We start from the raw sequence: 20,966 nt of genomic DNA on the forward strand, positions 1-20,966 counted from the left end.
CTATGACAAATTGTTTGTTATCCAACCATCACTTGAAGACTTTTAATAATTAAGAAGTCATTAGTACCTAAGATAGTTCATTCCATTTTTGTACAGCATTCAATATAAGGAAGGTGATTTTTCCCCCTTAGATGGACCCCAAATCTGCCTCCCAGTAGCTTCCACTCTGGTGCTCATTTCTGTTCTCTGGAGATAAAAATAAGTTCATCTCCTAACAGCAACTAGAATGCATGAAGGCATCTATCATGTTCTGCAGGCTAATCAGTTCCATTTCCTTTGGTGGGACCTTATTAGGGATGATTTCAAGTCTCCTTACCATCCTGAGCTACCCTACTTTGGTTACTCATCAACTCATCAATATCCCTTCTAAATCATGGCATATGGGACTACAGAAAATATTGCAGTCTGCAGAAGTCCAAGTAGAGAGGTACTCTCATCTCACTTATTGGGTATCCCTATAATAATACATATCACATCCTAATCCATGCTGGTTGGTGTAACTATCCATTTTCCTCCACAATTTTTCTACAGCCAGTGCTCTGAGTGATTTCTTCATTTTCTCTTGACATTTAAAAATCCCACTTTTGTAATATATGGATGCTATGCTTTTATTAATTCAATATTTTTGAGATGGAGAAGTAGTGGGGTTGGCTACCCATTCACACTGTTGATTCATATGGAATATGTATTCTTCTAAAACTCTTTGGGTCATTTTTACATAAATTGAAATAGAGCTTTATCTCCCCTCATTTTGTGCTTATGAATTAGATTTTTTTTAATCTGAGTAAAGAACTTTATATTTATCCCCATTAAATTCCATCTGGTGGATATTCAGACTCCTGTATCAGAAAGTTGAAATCTTTCAAATTCCAGTTCTGTCAATATTTCCTATTTTCTCAGTTTCATTTTACCTCTACCATTTATCTTATTTTGGAATGCATGTTGCCTTAAAATGGAAGGGGAAAGAATGTTACTGCTTACTTAGAAGCATATAATTTTGTAATGCTATCCTTTAAGATGTTCTGCATTGTTATCATATATTGTTATATACAGAGAAGGTGTTTTTTTATTATCTTTATATGGTTAATAATCTCTTTTCCCCAGATATCATATCTTTTGGTCATTTAATGTAACTTAAAATTTCCATTGGCCAATAGTTGAAATAACCTTGGTCAGAATGCCAGGAGAACTGCATATTAGCTTTATCCAAGTAGCATTGAAAAACCACCATGACGTCCATAAACATTATGTCTAAGTTAGAACTAGTTTGGCCCATACAAAAGTTAGTGAAAAGTGGATAGATTGGGAATTAACATCCCACACACGCTTCTGATAGATTTCTGAGAACAAACATGATTTTAAATTTGGCAGCAAAGAAATGTAACTAGACACATTCATAAACCTGTTTGCAGACCTGATTCTGCTTAGCTTCAGAAAAAAAGTCCTAGCTCAAGACATTACCATATTAATTGGTTATCTGTCAAAACTGCAGAATGAAGATGTTCCCTGTTATTGTGCCTTTAATCCTTAAGAGATAACTAACGGTATTCTAAAGTATAATTACAATACTCACAGTTGCTGCTTGCTCTATTACCCCTCTGTCCGGCTGTATTTTCAGGCTCCTTGTATGGGAACTGAAGAGTAGTATCTAAAGTTCTGAAGCCTTCTTTAAGAGAGTGATGCTTATAGTACTCGACGAGTTCCTTTCAGAAAAAAAAAAAAAAAAGGCACCAAAGATGATTTAAATAAGGGTAATTTTGTTCTCAGTCAATTCAACTTCTCAGACACACAATTACATGCTTTATAAAGATAATCTCTACAATGCAAACTCTTCACAAATATATAGAAGAGTAAGTGAATGATAATCTCTTCCCAGCTGCACGGATGTTCCTGACACCTACCCAGTACCAGTTCCAGCTCTTCTAACCATTTATAATGGGAGGCTCAACCCCCAACCCATTGCTAATGAATACAGCAGATCTCATTATTTGGCAGTGGGGTATAATGCATGAGCAGAAGTTACACCAATTTTCCACTTCAACATAGTAATTACTGCTCTTCTTTATTAAACACTTTCCCCTCTAAATATACATAAAAGGATACAGCTGCTTGCTAACTATATCTATTCTAAGTTTCCTATATTTTCTCCTAAAAGACAAGGGGAAAAAGAAACATTCCTAAAAGGCACCAAACCAAAGCTCGAGAAATGTTCTCAGCATCATTCTTGGAATTGTTTAGAGAAAGTCTTAGAACACATAATACATTTGTGCATGTGTGGTTTTCTTAGGGTCAAGGATGCGTCTGCTTCAAATATGCTTTTGTAAGTGAAGTCTTAAGTATGTCTGAAGCCTAAAATTTGACATTTCTAATATTAGGTTCCATAAGGAAATCTTCACAAGCCGCACTAGAGATCTTTACAGAAATCAGAGTTGACCTAATTTAACTAGCATTGCAGTTGTGAACGAAATTCAAATTATCATTAGGTGATCATTACATCTACTTGTAATCCAAGGAACATACAAACAGTTGGAAGGAGAAATCATTCTTGATTTCATTATTTCATCCCCTAATTACAATAAATATTTTGTTTTGTAAATGGGAAAGACAACTAATTTACTGGAAACATAAGCTAGTCATTTCTTTGGTGTTCAGATTTCTCCAAACAAATAAAGCAAAGAATCACCTCAAAGAAGAAAAACAACCATTAAGTATTTTTAACAATTTTAAAACAAAACCTAAAATTAAGTTGAATTGTGCCAGCCCTCTAAAGTTCAAAATTACTTTTATAGATATCCATCACCATCATCATTATACAGTTTGGTCAGACAGAATTTTGAACATCATTCAATAAAATCTGTTAACGTAATATAGAAGTTCTTCTCATGATACCCATGATATCTCTCCTCTGGTCAAACCATGTGAAGGATGGGAAGTGCACAGCATAATTAAGTAGCCCATCCCATTTTTTTGATAGCTTTAGTTATTCTTTTTTTAAAAATTGAACTTACACTGATTTTCACAAAATGGTTGCTGCTTTTTTATTCTATGAACTAACCTCAAACAAGTTCCCTAGTAGACACTACTCTGGAATAGGAATAAGTTTATGTGTGTGTGCATGTACACATGTATACACACATGTACACACATACATATATAAATAAACTATACACTTTGAGCTCAGTTTTTGCATATATACATTCTGGATTAAGTATGGGTGTATGTGAATATGTATGTATATATGTAACACTCTTTATATATAAATGTACAAACACACAATTCTCTGTATATTTGTATCTGTACACAATACTGTGCATTTATGTAAATATCTTATATACAGATACAAAACTTTATATATGTACTTATATTTATAGATACATATATAAAATATATCTTTTTCACTTAATTTTTAATTTTTTCTTTCCTTCCTATGACTAATTAAAAATACGAATAAAAACTTGGTAACAAATATTCATAATTAAGCAAGACAAATTCCTGCATCAGTCACATCGTGTGTGTGTATGAGAGTGTATTGTCAGTGGGCAAAGTGAGACTGGAGTAGGGTGATTAAACAAAGTTTATTAGGCACAGAAAAGGCAAAAGGGGAGACCATAAAGCTGAAAGAGCTGGCTGAGGGTCTCATTTGGGCAGGGGGAAACATGGGTTTTTATGGGTTTGGGAAAGTTAGGGGTGCAAGGATTAGGTAATCTGGGATTAATCTCATTGATTATTTTCAGGGTGGAGGCAGTTGTTTCCCATGATCACATAGTTCTTAGCATGGTACAGACAGTGTAATTCAGATTACCCCTTTGTCAGAGGGAAGATAATATGCTTCATCACTGGTTCTCTAGAATTATCTTCTTCAAAGTGGTTTCATTTATTAAGAATAAAAAAAATGTGAAGCTTCACTAAAGTTTTTATTTCCTCCTAGTATATTACAACAGGGAGGCTGAGAATTAAATTCTAATTTGATCTCAATGTTGTCCTTTACTTGAATCCAAAGAAGTGACCACCTATTCGTTTGTATAGCCCTTATAAGAAAATTCTGACAGATTTCTAATTTGAAAATATATTCAGTAAGCTGCATTCTTGAAGTCTTTTTGAAAAGGAAAAAAATATGTTAAAGCAAACCTGAAAGTCTAATTATCACAGGAGTCTCCAAATTACTGTATCTAACTTAAATGTAATTTAAAACATATATTAATTGCAAGCTATAGAATACTAGGCATTTGTTAGAACCGAGCTCAAGATCAACTTCTCCCTGGAAAAATGGAATTCTGGATTTGGAAGGAACTTTGAAACAGCTGACATCCACATGTTTATATGGTTGGGATGTATATTCATATTCAATGACTCATCTAATCCCTACAAGGACCCCCATGTAGCAAAGAATTCAAACATCATTATCCCCACAATACAGGTTACGAAACTGGCATAAAGTAAAGTTAAATTATTCTCCCTTGGCCATATGACCAATATAGTAGAAAAGTAGGAAAAATGTTAATAGAAATTTATTTTATTTGTATCTCCTATACTTAATCCCACAGTGTTGGGATTTTAATAAAATAAATATTTTTGATTAATTGACTGATTGATCTGTGGTCTGCCTACTCCCAGTCCTGTACTCTTTCCATTACATTATGCTGCCTAGTTACTACCTGTGTGATCTTGAGCAAATGATTTCATTATGCTAAACTGCAATTTCCTCATCTACATAATGAACTAACTGATTTGTAAGTTAGTTCCCTTCTTAATATGAATCTATGAACCCAAGAGAATTCAAGTTTATGTGTACATGACTTATACAAAAATAAATCTTTTCTTATATAATTATTTGGGCAAAAATAAACCAGTGCATCTCCTTGGATCCATGCCTTTACTGGGCTCTGTGTCTCAATGTAACCCATACTTGTCGTACTAGTCACTGACTTCTCGGTGTTATAAATAAATAGCAAGCAAATAAAATAAGACAGAAATCTGTTCTTTTATTATCTCATATGACCTCATCTATCATTTTAAAAAAATCATTGAGAACCAATCGCTCTAGTCACCAAGGCAATAGGTAATGGTTTATAAACCCCATTGGGATTTGAATTTTTTGGTATCTATAACAACTAGACCAATATAAATATGTGTGCAATGGAATGGGAAATTTTTCTGAAGCCAACTAAGAAAAACAAAAACAAAAAGATTCTGATTGAACACACTTGAACATCAAACCATTAAAAAAAATCACAGAAGTGATCCTGGACCTTGATTTTTTTTTAAAAGTACTTTTTTCTAAAGTAGGTCAATTACTCTTCTATACCTTTTCTCAGTAGAAGAATTTCTCTTTGAGAAATCAGCTATGGAAAATGGGTCTAAAAATGTATTTGACTTTTTTTTTTTTTTTACCATCCTCTCCACACTACAATTCAAATCCATGGTCATTACATAGCTCCTAAACCAAATAATGATGGCTGATGATGATGTTGATTTTGGTGGTGGTGATGATGGTGGTGATGAAAATTACATTCATATAGTGCTTTGAGATTGGATAAGCACTTTATATGTTTTCTCATTTGATCTCTGGAAGGTAGTTGCAATTAATATCTCCATTTTTCAGATGAGAAAACCAAAGTATGATAATGGCCATTTATATATTTCTTTAACATTTGTAAAATATTTTAAATACTTTGATCTTTTTGAACTTTGTAACAACCCTGTAGGTAATATAGGTGGATAGCTAGTTGGTACAGTGAATAGTGTGAGATCTGAAGTCAGGAAGTCTCATCTTCCTGAGTTCAAATATGGTCTCAGACATTTACTAGCCATATGACCTTGGGCAAGTCACTTAACCCTGCTTGTCTCAGTTTCCTCATCTGTAAGATGAATTGAAAAAGAAAAATATGACAAGACTCCAGTATATCTTACAAGGATACCCCCAAAGAGTTGGACATAGGTAAAAATAACTGAATGGGTAATACAGGTATTATTATCCCCATTTTACAGATAAAGTAACAGACTCATAATGTCTAAGTGGTGCCCATGGTCATGTGAGACATCTGACATTTATCACTTGTATAACTGGACATGTTTCCTAACCCCCTTGTACCTCAGTTTCATCATCTGAAAAATGAAGGGTTTGGATGAAATTACCTCCAAGGCACCATTTAGCACTAGAGCATAGATCTTGTGATATCATGCACTGATGAATAAATAGGAAATGATAAGTGAGACTTTACATGCTTTTAGCTATTGTTTACTTTTTAACTTCTCTGCAAGGCTGGAAGGCAAATCAATTATGACCACACACATTTTGAGGATGAAGATACTGAGTCTTGTCCAGGAACGTAAAGAACATTTACTATCTAGACTACTGAAATGTTCAACCTTTAGAAGTCAATTTTTAGCTCTTTTTCCTGTAGGTAATGACCTCCCTATGAAAGATACCAAGCCTAAATGGTGGAAAACAAATAGATGCTTCTCTCTGAATTTGTTATTCACTGTAGTGCTTGTAGTGCTCTAAAATCCCAAAGGAGAGACCAATCAACCTTAGAGAAAATTGTTCTGTCTGTGTTTATGTGAAAGAGAAGAATCCCTTCTTGTGTCCTGAACTGTCTTGAGTTGCTTTTATTTTGCAATACTGTCCATAATGTACAGTAAATAAAGGAGTATATACACACACAATCTATATGCGTATATGTATAGCTATATCTCCTATAAGAATTAGATGCATAAAAATATACACATATGATACTTATGCCATATGTGCATATGTTTATATTATAAATAGTATCAGTACAGTCCATTTCTGACCTATGATTTCAGCTTTTTACTGCTTTTTTCTAGAGCAAGTTATTTAAACTCTGAGTTTCTGCTGCTTCCTATATAGTAGATGAATTTTATGCAGATGGAGCCTTATCATATGCCCATTAATCCACATCAACCCTGCATGACCGACTTTATAATAGGCAACCTTGGATGGTGGCTAACTTTCTTGAGTTGAATCTAAACAACAGAAAGCAGATATTGATTGGCCGTTTCCAGTGGTGCTTCCTTTCATCCTCTTGGTTTGTCTCCTCTGAAGGAAGGGGTTTTTAAATATTTTTTTATTTTTTTAAACTTTCAAAGCCAGCTCTCCTAGCAGTCATCTTTAGCCCTGCAGCTTTCTTTCAAGTCCTATATTAGCTACAAGGTAGAGATGCCTCATTACTATCCAAGGAAGTTCTCCGGGATACGGATCAAGCTGATCTATCTGGCAGAGATGTAGAGACCCCCCACCTGTGCTTTTCTCACCTTCCAGCTGGGCTACTGTCATATATTATTTGTGTTTCCACTTGCCACCATTCTCAAGTGTTTTCATTCCTTGCAGAACTTTTACTACTAGAAACCTTAGCAGGGTCCAGATTCTCAGAGGGAACTTAAGTCAATTCCAGCAGTTAAAGATGCAAGAGTCTGGTTACTGATTTAAAATTGCCGTAATATTTCAAAACATACTATTTTCTTCCTATCTTTCATTCCTTGGGTAAAGAACTCTACGTATTTACCTTTGGACCTTTTCATGTTTTTCTTTTCACTTTTGCTTATAAACGAAACAAACACCGACCCTTCTCTTTAAGAAATTAGACTTTAAAAAATCATAGAAGAAATACTGATGGATGGAAGGAAGAAAGGAAGAAAGGAAGGGAGGGAGGGAGGAAAGAAGGAAGGAAGGAAGGAAGGAAGGAAGGAAGGAAGGAAGGAAGGTGAATAAACATTTTCACGGTAGTTTGTGAAACTTTATACCATTGATTTAGTCTTTAATCTTATTTGCAAAGGCTTTATATGTTTTCTGGAAGGGTGTTAGTAAGTATCATTTGATGGATGCTTCAATGAATGCTATATGGAATGAGCAACCTTTAATGATGCAATGCAAAATACTTAGCACAATATGAAAAATGCATCTAAGGTACTCTCTCCAAATGTCTTATCAATCCAGAATAAACCTAACTCAGTTTGAAAGCAATATTAGGTATTCATTTTCTAAAAGAAAATTTGTAATCTCATGTTTCTTTTTTCTCACTCTCAAACACACACACACATTCGCACCTGTTAGCAATACTACAAAATGACATAATAACTCAGCTCTCTATACTACTTAAAGGCTTACAAAGGACTTTTTTTCCTCCCAGAAATCCTGTAAGATTGGTGTTCAAAAAATTATGGTGGTGTAACCCCTTAGAGTAGCATGGAAAATCAGCATGGTACTGAGGAAAGAGTACTGGATGTGGGCTTAATTCTTGGCTCCCACATTACCCATATGGGTCATGAATGTTATATAACTGCTAGCACCCTCATTTTACTCATTTGTTGATTCAGTATTCTTCCCACTGCATCACAGTGCCCTGTTTCAACTTCCATCCATCACTAATATTTTCTGATTTTATGAACTAATTAGGATGGAGGAGAGCACATGAAATGAAGACAGAAAGAATGAAATTGGCTATAAATTAACCAGACAGGTGACTCAGTGGATTCAGAGCCAGATCTAAAGATGAGAGGTCCTGGGTTCAAATTTGACCTTGGAAAACATCCAAATGTTCCTATACACTTTCATTGAAGGCAATTCTTCAAATATTAGGAAATAGCACTTGTGCTAGGTCTCCAAGGACAAGTAGGATCTCAACAGATGAACGAGTAGGAAGAGAACATCTCAGGTGGAAGACATGACACAAAAATGACACAGAGGTAGGAAAGTATGTGGTATGTTCATGTGATGCTGAATAATTCAGTTTGGTGGGGTAGGGGCTAAAAGGAGGGAAAGCTCTGGAATGTTAGATTGTGCAGTTTATGTAGGATGGATTAGAGGGTAGTCTGGAGATAGAGAGACTGGCCAGGGTGTCATTGAAGTAGTCTAGGAGAATGAGAATCAGTACGACAAAGAAGTAATCAATTCAAATAGTCAGCACAACTGGTTTCAGGACCCAACTGTGCAACCTGTTAGCTATGTGGCATCAGGCAAGTCATTTCATAACTGACGACCTCCATCTCCTTTTCTATAAAGTGAGGGGGTTGAATTAGTTAGCCTCTTGGGTTGCTTTCAGCTCTAAGTTTTTGATATTACAAACTAGGCTGGTAGAAGTAGGGCTGCTGAGAGATAATGGATAAGAGCAATATTATGGCAGAAAGAATAAAACTATCATTACTTCTGACCAAGATCAATTTTAGAGTGAGATTCTAAAGAGGTTGGATGACCAACGGTTAGGGAAAGGGAACTCTCGTTTCATTCTAGGTTGGGCTGGAGGCTTCTAAAGGCCCTTCTGACATCCTGTGATTCAGAAGTTAGGGGCTAATAGGACATCTAAGTTGAAACTCCCCAAAGGAAGCAAAACTGAGTCCTGAACTCAGAGTAGAAATCAGAGGTAAAGATGTAGATTGATAATCTGTTATATTTAAAGCTATGAAAGTAGATGGGATCACCAAGAGAAGTATAGAAGACAGAGCTCTAGTAGTATCTTTCTAATCACATTTTGCTAAAGCTATTTAGAGAATTTCCATTCTCTAATGAAATGGAAGAACCCCTAGGAAGGACAATATGGTTCAAGGGAAAAACACTAGACTCAAAATATGGAAGCCTGGTTTCTAGTTATCTATTGATTGACCTCTATGAACTCATTGACTTCTCTCTTTTGACTTTGCCACCACTTTGGTTCAGGCCCCCATCTCTTCACACTTGCACTATTCCTATATCCTGCTGGTTGGTTTTTCTGGCTTGCATCTTTCCTCACTTCAATTTTTGTTCCACTTAGCTATATCAAACTGATCTTTTTAAAGGCAAATTCTGACCATGTCACACACCCCTCCTCAATAAACTCTACTAGCTCCCTATTGTCTCCAAGATCAAATAGAAAACATTAGCTCTTAAAGTCTTCCATAACCCATTCCCTTCCAAATGTTCCAGTCTTCTAACTTCTTATGTTATTCCCCATTCCCACAGTCACATACTCTGTGAATTATTCTGTAATCCAGGAACATAGATTTCCTTTGCTGCTCTTCAAATACAACACTCCATCTTCTGACTTTTCCCTATACCCAAAACTCTCTCCCTCTTCAGCTACATCTCTTGGCTTTCATGCCTTCCTTAAGTCTCAGCTCAAGTCTATCTTCTATAAGAAGCCTTTCCCAGTCCTTCTTAACTTTAGTATCTTCTCTCTGAGATTATCTCCAACTTGTGCTAAAAATATACTGTTTGTCTTTTAAATGCTTTGTATGTTTCTCATTTAGACTTTGAGCTCCTGGTGAACAAGAACTGCGTTTAACCTTTCTTTGAAACTCTCAGGCTCAATCAGTCAGTTTATAATCATTAAGAACCTGCTATGTGCCAGGCACTGTGCTAAGCATTGAGGATATAAAAAGTGTCAAAAGACAGTCCCTGCCCTTGGTAAGCTACAATTTAATAGAGAGATACTTCACACCGTGCCTAGTACATAGTAGGTACTATGTACACAGTAGCAACAATAATGTATGATGATCAACTGTGGATGACTTAATTATTTTCAACAGGACAACTCCAAAGGGCTCATTTTGAAAAAAGCTATCCACCACATAGAAGGAAAAGTCAGAGTCCAAATGCAGATTGAAACATACCATTCTTTACTTTATTTCCCCCCAAAATTTTTCCCTACTGTAATAATATGAGTCTTGTTTCACAACATAACCAGTAAAGAAATATGTGTTATATGATAACATATATACAATTTATATCATATTACCTGCCCTTTTACTACTTCTATACACACTATTTTTTTTTCAAATCCTTACCTTTGATTTTAGAATCAATATTAAGTATTGGTTCCAAGACAGAAGAATAGCGAGGGCTGGAAATGGGGGTTAAATGACTTTCTGAGAGTCACACAGCTAGTTAGTATCTGAGGCCAGATTTGAACCTCAGACCTTCCATCTCCAATCCTGATGCTCTATCCACTCAGTCACCCAGCTGCCCCCATATACTCTTCAATAAAGCAACAATGGCCTCTTTGCAGTTGTGACACTTCATCTCCCAACTTCACGCCTTTGCGTTGGATATCCTCTATGAGTAGAAAGTTGCTCTCTTACCTTTTTTACCTCTTAGTTTTCCTGGTCATTGTCAACTCAGCTCAAATCTTACTCCTCTCTCTTGCCCCAATCTGCTAATGCCTTTCCCTCTTGGAATACTTTACATCTACTCTGTGTCTACTTTTGCACATACCTAGTTATTTGCATGTTATCACTCACATTAGAATATAATGTCCTTATTTTTGTCTTTTTAATTCAACCACCCCATTTTACAAATTAGGAAATCAGTGTCCAAAAAAGGCTAACTTGACTCGCCCAAGGTCACACAGAAATTGAGTAAACAGAGTTGGGATTTAAACTCCTGTTCTCCAATTAAATATAGAATCCATTCTTCAGAAACCTCATTGTTCCTTAAGGTCCCTTTCACCTCTGACATTCTCTGATTCTATGAACTGACGAGGATGGAATAGAATTCTCAGGATGTTTAAGACAGAAAAAAAGAGTGAGAATGTGTTGCAAATTAATGCCTTGCCCGAAATGTTTAAACAAAGATTAAAAAAAAAATTCAGCTCTTCCCATAAACATTGTGCAATGCCAGAACTTGAAATGTGACTGAGCCCATTGCAAAATAATAGATGTTTCTCCTTTAATAAGTTTTCAGGGCGCCAAACTTCTGGAAAAGCACAGAATTAACATTGAGACTGCACCGCACATTGAAGAGAAAGAACCTAATCAATGCTTACCATTAAACTTTTAAATCTCCTATTTTCTGCAATGTGGAAAAAGCCATCTCTTGTTAAAATCTTGATGTGTTTTGCTTCATTATTGTACCTGTGGGCAATGCATAACTTATGAATATAAATGTGTTTTTAATCAGCCCAGATCAATAATTACCAGAGGGCATGCCCCAATAACATTACAGGAATTAATTCCAAAGACAAAATGTATACCTATGCCAATACATTGTTGACAGCTAATTAACAAAATACATTTACTAGAATATGGCTGAAGACGCAGCCAGCATCTAGAGGTGGGGAAAAGACCAGAAGGAAATGACAGAAAGAGTCAATCTTTAAGTCAATCGTTAAACCACATTCATTTCCCAAGTCTCCATTAAGAATGGATGCAGATACACCAAAAGAACCATCTAGTAATTTCCATGGTTAAATGTGCTAACACAACTTTTCTTTAAAATGCTTGACCATGAAAAAGTGTAATATACCAATTAGCATTTATGGAAGAGATTTTTTCCTAACAACAGATATTTTTTTCTGTATTAATGAACTGTCTGGCTATGAATTACCTCTGCTTTAATTAGCAGCATCAGTGTTTTACATGTATATATCAGACTAAGCAATTATGACCACAAGAAATTTGTAATTTCTATAAAAGTGCTTGTCCCACTTACTTAATGCTAATTGCGTATTCTCCTGACTCTTTGGTCCTGTGTCGCACAAGATAAGTACTATTTACCCGATTAATAAGTTCAGTCTCTGCCTGCAGTCTTTCCATTGCTCCTGCATACCTGTAAGAAACAACAGCAAACAGATATTGTTAATGTTACTTATAAACAGCAGAGACTAAGACAACACTTATTTCCCCCTAAAGTAGATTTGAGCCATTTGTTAGTCCTATCCTAACTGGGCTTTCATTGTGCCTGACACATTTCATATTCTTTATTCCTTTCCATCCATTCTTCAGTCCAGTAACACTGGCCCCCTTTTGTGCTGTAACAGTAGGGGAATAAAAAGACTGATGGAGTTTGGAAAAATCCTTCCTTTGAAACTGAAAACAAAATGGATATTTTATGTAGGTCTGGAATAAATTGAGTGTAAGTCTTGCCCAAATCAGGGAGATCTTGTATACAATATTTTCAATTCCTTCATGTTCACTTCATTGGGGATAAGATTTCTCTAAGTTTCATCAAATTAAAAATCCTCAAAATATGAAGGAATCCTTGCACTAAACAATTTAAGATTTCATTTTTGGTTTTGGAAACCTTCATAATTTGTTCCATCCTATCTTTCTAATCTTCTTAGTCCCTATTATACGTAATACTCTTTCCTTTGCTATTTATTTGCATGATACTCCATCTCCCATTATGTTTGCATTTTTACTGGTTCTCGCACATGCCTGGAATTCTCTTCCTCCTTGTCTCTGACTCTTGTTTCTAATAACTTCCTCTAAGTTTCAACTAAAATCTCACCTTCTACAAGAAGCCCTTCCCAATTTTCCTTAATGTTGTTTTGTTAAATTTATCATTAATTTTAACCTTCTTTTTTAAAATTTTGTGGTCCAAATTCTCTCTCCCCCACCCACTCACTGAGAAAGCAAGCAAAATTATAACGATTCTACATATGAAATAATGCAGAACCCATTTCCATATTAGCCATATCATCAAAAAAGCTAGTTTGGGCTACTACTGGTTCTCTATCTGCCTGTGGTCATGGCTGATTCCCACCCATGTATCACAGACCTTTCTTTCCTTAGGCAGGAAAAATGTCTCACTTTGACCTTAGTTGTTTTGGAAGGGAAAGTTGAGGAGACTCAAACTGGAGCTTTACTTTGCCATCTCGTCTCTGCTCCCACTCCTCCTTAATGTTTCCTCCCCTCAGAAAATATCTTCAGTTTATTCTGTCTGTATCTTGTTTGTATGTGGCTATCTTTAAATTGTTTCCCCCGTTAAGACTGTGAGCTCAGGGTCTACTTTATCCTTCTTTGTTATCTCCAGGGCTTAATACAAGCCCTAGCACATAGTAGTTGCTTAATAAACCACAAGCTGATTTGAATTGGTTTTGTTTTTTGCCCTGACCTGAGCTTTTATGATGTCTGGAATATCTAGTGTAGAGACTCCCTCCACTCATAGCTAGGCAGTGTGTGGTACAGCCCTAGAACATTCCTTGAAACAATGGAAAGGTAAGTAAGGGACCTGCCCGTAGCAACAGACCTAGTAGATGTCAAAGGCAGAAATTGAGCCTGGGAGGGAGGCAGCTTAGTTAGTTGGATATGACCCTGGGCTTAGAATCAATCAATCAATCAAAATATATTAAATGCCCACTGTGTGCCAGGTACTGTGCAAAGTGCTAGGTATACACAAAAAGGCAAAAGACAGACCCTGCCCTCAAGGAATCTGCAGAGTAATGGGAGAAACGACATACACGCAAATATATAAAAAAGCAAGCTATTGTAACAGAAAATAATAAATAATAACAGAAGGACAATACTGGAATTAAGAAGGGGTGGGGAAGTCATGGGTTCAAGCTCCACTCCAGACCTTACTGGCAATATGGTCCTGACAAAGTCATTTAATCTATCTAATCCTTACTTTCCTCATTTATAAAATTAGAGGGCTGGACTAGAGTAGGGGTTCTTAACATCTTTTTTTGTCTCATGGACCGTTTTGGCAGTCTCATGTAGCTTACTGACTCTTTCTGACAAATGATGTTTTTTTTTTTAAATATGAAGGATTACAAAGGAATCCAAAGGTTAGTAAAAATAAGGATGAAATTTTCCCCCATCCAAATTCACAGACCCCATGGAATCTATTCACTATTCAGGTTAAGAACCAGTGGACTAAAGGTAAAGTCCCTTTTAACTCTATATCTATAAACCTCTGATATTCCTGACAGTGGGGCTAACCCTCTAACCAGTATCTAATCTGTCTTTCAATTTTTTAAGGAAATAAATAATTATCTTAATTCCCTTATTCATCATGTCAAGAGTCTCAAATACAGAGACAAAACCATTTAACTGGAGGCAAATATATAGGTTGCTGCCACATGCAAAATAAGGATAGAAGCAATCAAATAAAAAGCTACCTAGATAAATATTATTCTATGGCCACAATTTTGCCCTTAAAGCAAAAAGTTGGTACTACATTAATTCTCCAGAAAATTCCACCACCATCCAAAAAACAAAATTGCTTCAAATACCTGGATAATTCAGATAAAGCCACTTTTGAAAATAGCTTTATCTGAATTATCTTCATAATTGCCTTAACCTCCCTTTTCATTTAGCATGTGCAGACCTGACTCTTGCAATTGACATGGTTCAACCCACAAGAAAAACTTGTTTTCACTGATGGAATAATGATGATAAATAAATTTTGAGATATCATCTTCCCCCTGACTTAAAAATGAACATGTTTCAAATCAAGGTAATTTTCTAAAGGAGTAAAAAAAGTGAGTCTGTATCTCTTTCTTTTAAAGTATCATTTTCTGGAGGTGTTGATATTCATTTATCTCTCCAACAAGGAGTTAAATGCTTGCTGCAAGTTGTTATAGGTATTCCTTATGAAAGTATACATTCAACAAAAATAGATGTCCATTTGTTAGGAAATGGTTAAACAAATTGTGGTACATGAATGTAGTGGAATATTAAATGTGTTATAAGAAATGATAAATGTGATAGATACAGAGAAGCATAGGAAGATTTATATGAACCGATGTAAAGTGAAGCTAACATAGTCAAGAAAGTTATATGCACAATAACTACAACAAAGGAATCACCCCAAATCAGATACACATACATCAAAAGTGAATGCTGCAAAATTATCAAGAACAAAGAAGAATCAAAGGAAGAACTATGAGTCTTTAACCCAATTCATTTTTTTCCATAAGTGTGAGGCCCACAACTATTGCATAATGCCTTTATTTTCATACCTTTTCAACAGATCAATTAATTATGCTGATTTTCCCCCTATTTTTCTTTTTGGGCCTTAAAAATGAGATTTTTTTACATGCGTTGCCTCTCGGAGAAATAGAAGGACTACTGGAGGAACTGTGGTAAAATATATATATATATATATACACACACACATATATATATTCATATATATCATATATACAAATACAAAAGATATAAATAAAAACATTTTACTAGAAGATGATAAAAAAGGAGATGCAAGTTTATTTCAGAGAATTTCTCATTTATCTATTTGATAAGATCAGGAAGAATATAAGAGTATTTTACATGGGATTTCCTTATATGGAATTTTAATATATTTTGTAACTAGAATATTCTTTCTTTGTTCTCATATCTCTGTGTCTAAAATAATGAGGATCTTCCAATTGTTTCATTTCATTTGTCTTATTAGTTATGAGCAATAATACTGTTCACTTTAAGAGATCATCATTGCCATGAAGTTCTACATTTTGGCAAGCACATAATGCAAGAGTTATGCATGCTGCTCCCTTGTGCCCTGAATTCCCAGACTCTTAATGGATTTATTTATTTTGTAAAGTGCATCTCATTTTCAGCCTCATTTAGTTTTTGCCTCTGAAATTATTACCTTTGTGACTGCAACACCCAGTAATGACATGTCAGGAATGACTAAGCAAGGATTCTTAGCCTGGGGTCCACAAATCACCAGAGGATTCATGGGTAAATTTCAAAGGGTCCATGAACTTGGATGGAAAAAAGTTACATCTTTATTATCACAAATATCTAACTGAGATCTAGCATTTCTTCCAATTATTTAAAAATAATATTCTGGTACACAGTAACCACAATATGTACAATGTTTAACTGTGAATAACAAGAATCCAAGACAACTCCAAGGGACTAATGATGAAAAAGGTTATCCACCTCCATAGGAGGAACTGATGGATTCCAAATGCAGATTGAAGCATAACATTTTTCATTTTATTTCCTTCATGAATTTTCTGTTTATAAGTGATATGTATCTTATTTCACATGAAGAACATGGTAATATGTACTACATGATAGCATATAAACAAATCTCTATCATATATTGCTTGCCATCTTAGGGAGGGAGTGAGAAGGGAGAGAACATGGGTTACAAAAAGTCAGAAAATGATTATTAAAAATTGTATCTACATGTAACAAAAATGTTATTCTGAGGAAGGGTCCATAGGCATTACCATACAGTGAAAAGGGTCCAGGACAAAAAAAGTCCTCCTAGACTAGAGGAAGCAAAGGAAGTTCTAGCTTTCTATTCTTGTAGTTACATTTTCTTCCAAAGATTTTCAACTTGATCAACTATGTTATTGACACTGTTTTCCAAGTACCTAGTCATTTTTTATTATGATTTCTACTTGGATTTCCAAGGAAAATGAGTATCTCAAATTAATCTAGATAGAATATGGCACAGACTCCTACTTCTGCCACTTTCTTATGCCAAACCCCTGAGCAAATTCAATTTCCAAGATCCCTGGAGAGATCTGGGATGGAGGATAGACAATGGAGCCAATGAAAAAGAAGAGTTTGGGTCAGGAATACATTGCAGGCTCACTTTGAGTTGTTCTAGGTCTTGATTAAGCCAAAATAATTAGTTAAGATTATTGAGTAAACACTCATATAACTCAGAGAGCAGTTATAGTGGGAAATTGAGCTAGATCTAGGGAAATCTAGAGATTTCAATCATTTTTTATATTTTAAGTTCAAGAATATGAATAAAATATCTAGCCATTTTAAATAAAGAGGATCTAGGGAAAATATTTATGAGGAAAATGCCCCTCCTTGGAAATTATGACAAGGCAATAATTAATACTGCATATACATCTCCTCTTGAATTTTCCATTGTTACTTCAAATATAGAATCATAGTAACAGTAATAAAAGAGACTTTAGTAGTTATCTAGTGTAATGCAGGATTGTTTACTTAGGCAGGCAGGGACACCCCTAAGCCAAGCCATTACCCTCATTTGTTAACCTGCTAGACCACTCTACATCAGTGCAGTGGAATTTGTCCCTGGCTGAGGGGCTGGTTCCCTCAGCCTGTTCCTACCTTCTGAGACCTTCTGCCAGCACTGATCTTCACCCTTAGCAACAGTTTCCCAGACCTTAACTCTCTTCCCTCAGCTTACCCTTGCATTTATTTAATAAACCCCTTGGCTTTATTTAAAGAGCTTCAGTTGATTCATTTATATCATCAACTAGGGCCAGGGACTGAGAAGAGGGAAAGATAATTATCACTAGATTCCTGAGGGGCTGGACCAGGCATCCATCTTGCTTCCTGTTGGTTTCAGTTTATCACCTGCAAGGAGGGGCTCCTCACTCCTCACCTTAAGGAAGCTTAGAGACAACCGGGAGACTGAATAGAAACAGCTCAGCCCAGGCTCACACAATCCTGGCTGACCCAATTCAACCCATACTGAAGTTAATAGTATCGCTGCCTGGAAGATTCAGTTGGTACCACCCAGGCCTCCCTAATATAAGCCTCTTTAGCCTATTTATTTGTTGATAACATCTGGCGAGTACAGTTAGGTTAAACAGCCTACAAGAACAATCAAAATGGGAGTAACTAGGGTACAATTTATATTATCCAGTTTCTCAGTCTTGATTTGGTCCATTATGCAGGGAGCCTTAGATTTTTTGGTTCCACAAAGTACCAAGATTTGTTCATCAATTACTTGAAATATATGATTACTATAAGTGGTGTGGCATAACATTGACAGAATTTATTTGCTTCATCCCGACGGCTTTGGCGCAACTCTTTTTGTGAACAAGAATTCTCCCCTACCATAGACACAACAGCTAGTCATTTGGCCATTACCTGAAAACTTCCAGTGAGGGAAAAACCACTGTATCTAGGGGCAATACATTCTACTTCTGAGCAGTTCTAATCATCTAAAAATTAGTTCCTTTGAAATTTCCATTTATTGAAACTATATGGCCATGAACTATGGGACCATCCAGAACAAGTACAATCCTTTTCTTGGTATTTATTGTTCAATAGTTTCAGTCATGTCTGAATTTCTATAACCCCATTTGGGATTTTCTTGGCAAAGATACTGGAGTAGTTTGCCATTTCCTTCTCCAATTCATTTTATGAATAAGGAAAATGAGGCAAACAGTGTTAAGTGACTTGCACAGGATCACATAGTTAATAAATATCTGAGTCCAGATTTGAACTCAGGAAGATGAGTTTTCCTAACTCCAGACCTGATATTATATATACATATTTTACTAGAAGACAACATAATTTGTTTAAAAATGAATAGATTGATTTCCTTTCAAGATTACATCTTCTTCTTGACCTACCTATATCTGATAATAGTAGGGACTACCATATTCCCCTCATTCCAGTCCCAGACTTTTGTGTTCTCTTTGAATGTAATCTGTCTCTTGACTCTATATCCAATAACTTGCCAAATCTGGGAAAGTCTTTCCTAGTGTTTCTTGCATCCATTGTCTCTTTCCTATTTCTATGGCTGTTAAACTAATGCAGACCCTTATCCTTCAATCTTTACAAAAGTCTCCTCATCCTCCTCAGTTCACTCCTAACTTCTAGTCTTTCCCAAAGCCATTTTTTTCACTTTATTAATTCCTCTTCCAAAAACACTGTTTTCATCACACTTCCTTGTTCAATCATTAACAATGGCTCCTTTTCAATGAAAAGCTATAATTCAGACCATTTAATATGACCTTCAAATCTCTCTACAATATGCTCCCAAACTACTTTTCAACTCTATGTCTTGCTACTCATTTATGTCTCTCTATCCAAAATGGTCTATAAATCCCCCAAATATGCTGTATTTGTACTATTACTCTTCTTCTTGCCTAGAAATCCCTTTTCTCTTCTCCTCTATGCCAAGGAAAATTCTGTTGATCAAGTCCTCACCCCATTTCAGCCTCTTCTGGGAAGCCTTTCTTGACCCTTCCAGGTAGAAAATTTTTATATATTCTCTAAAATCAAATGTTGTTTTTTTTTTGTCTACCATGAGGACAAGAAGAAAATGGGAAGTTGAGAAAATTGATTTTGTTAACTGAGAAAATGAATTTAAATTCAAATTTGAAAGAAAGTAAGAGAAAAAGAGAAAAGAAAGAAGGAAGGAAGGAAAGAAGGAAGGAAGGAAGGAAGGAAGGAAGGAAGGAAGGAAGGGCAAAAGAAAGAAAGAAAGAAAGAAAGAAGAAAGGAAGGAAAAAAGAGAGAAAGAAACATATTAATTGTTTTACTCTCTCCTAGGCACTTTTTCTTAGGAGAGTACTTCCTATATGCCAATTTTTTGCCTCCTGTTATTTACTAGTTTGCGTTATTAATTCTCTTGTGTGTGCTTGTATTTATTTTTTCACTTAGATTATAAACTCCTTTAGGTTAGCAAATATGTCTTCCTCATCTTTTTATTCCTCCAATAGACTTACCACAGTGCCTTGCACACAGAACAAGCTTTTAATAAACATTGATTGTTCCAAGATACTGGGGACTTATCAGATTCAGAAATGGAAAAGCACCTATATAATGTCTAGCCAGTGGAGTATTCTATCAGTGCAATGAGGAATGTCGAGCATAGGAAGGCTGCTGCTACCCAAATGCTTTGGAATAATTAAAGGAATTATCCATGATTAGCAGAAGACCTGGGCACAGTGAGAACTGCACATTTAGGGCAAGAAAATCACGTTGGGTGAATCAGGCAGTGCTTGCAGGGAAAGAAATGATAGAGATTGGGAGATGTAGGATGGTGGTACTCATGTAGTAGTAGTGTTGGATATCCTTCCTATCTTCATTGCAGTACGTATGTTAGAGTAGGACAGTTGGGAGAAAGGGGGGATGGCTAATGGAGGGAATGGTCCTGCATTTTTGATTCAGAGTAGATCCAGGGCATTGGCTCCTCAGAAATTATCACAACAGCATCTCCCAGTAGGGTTATGAATACAAAGATGACAATGAACTCCACTTCAGTGACTATGCCGATTTTTTTTCAAAGTATCTAGGTGTTTTATTCCATCTGATTTTTTAAAAATAGTAATCTTCTGATATTTTAATCAGCTGTCTTTAAAAATAACAGGTGTTCCAGGACCTGTTTTAGTCATTTTGTTTAGCATGAAAAAACATGGCATTCTTTTTTGCATCTCTTTGCAAATGTGTGATTTTTTTTCAATTCAAGGGCGACTCAGAATTATAACACAAATAAAATTTATCTAAACGCAGTTCTGAAACTTTTACTTCAGAAACTGAAACAGATGAAGACTTGCCTTGTAAATCCTACATTG

At 35.6% G+C, this 20,966-nt stretch overlaps 1 protein-coding gene across 1 annotated transcript in view; it reads right to left on the reverse strand.

The window, feature by feature from the left end:
* The window catches only part of VAV3 (vav guanine nucleotide exchange factor 3), a 482,681-nt gene that overhangs the window by 44,249 nt on the left and 417,466 nt on the right, over nucleotides 1-20,966 (reverse strand). Inside the window, exons 23-25 of the mRNA XM_044675502.1 lie at nucleotides 12,422-12,538; nucleotides 11,757-11,844; nucleotides 1,574-1,703 (exon numbers count right to left, since the gene is read on the reverse strand). Coding sequence (XP_044531437.1) covers nucleotides 1,574-1,703; nucleotides 11,757-11,844; nucleotides 12,422-12,538 — 335 coding nt within the window. The remainder of the gene's footprint in view (nucleotides 1-1,573; nucleotides 1,704-11,756; nucleotides 11,845-12,421; nucleotides 12,539-20,966) is intronic.

The sequence above is a fragment of the Gracilinanus agilis genome, chromosome 4 (genome assembly GCF_016433145.1).
Source record: "Gracilinanus agilis isolate LMUSP501 chromosome 4, AgileGrace, whole genome shotgun sequence".
In the NCBI taxonomy this organism is placed as follows: domain Eukaryota; kingdom Metazoa; phylum Chordata; class Mammalia; order Didelphimorphia; family Didelphidae; genus Gracilinanus; species Gracilinanus agilis.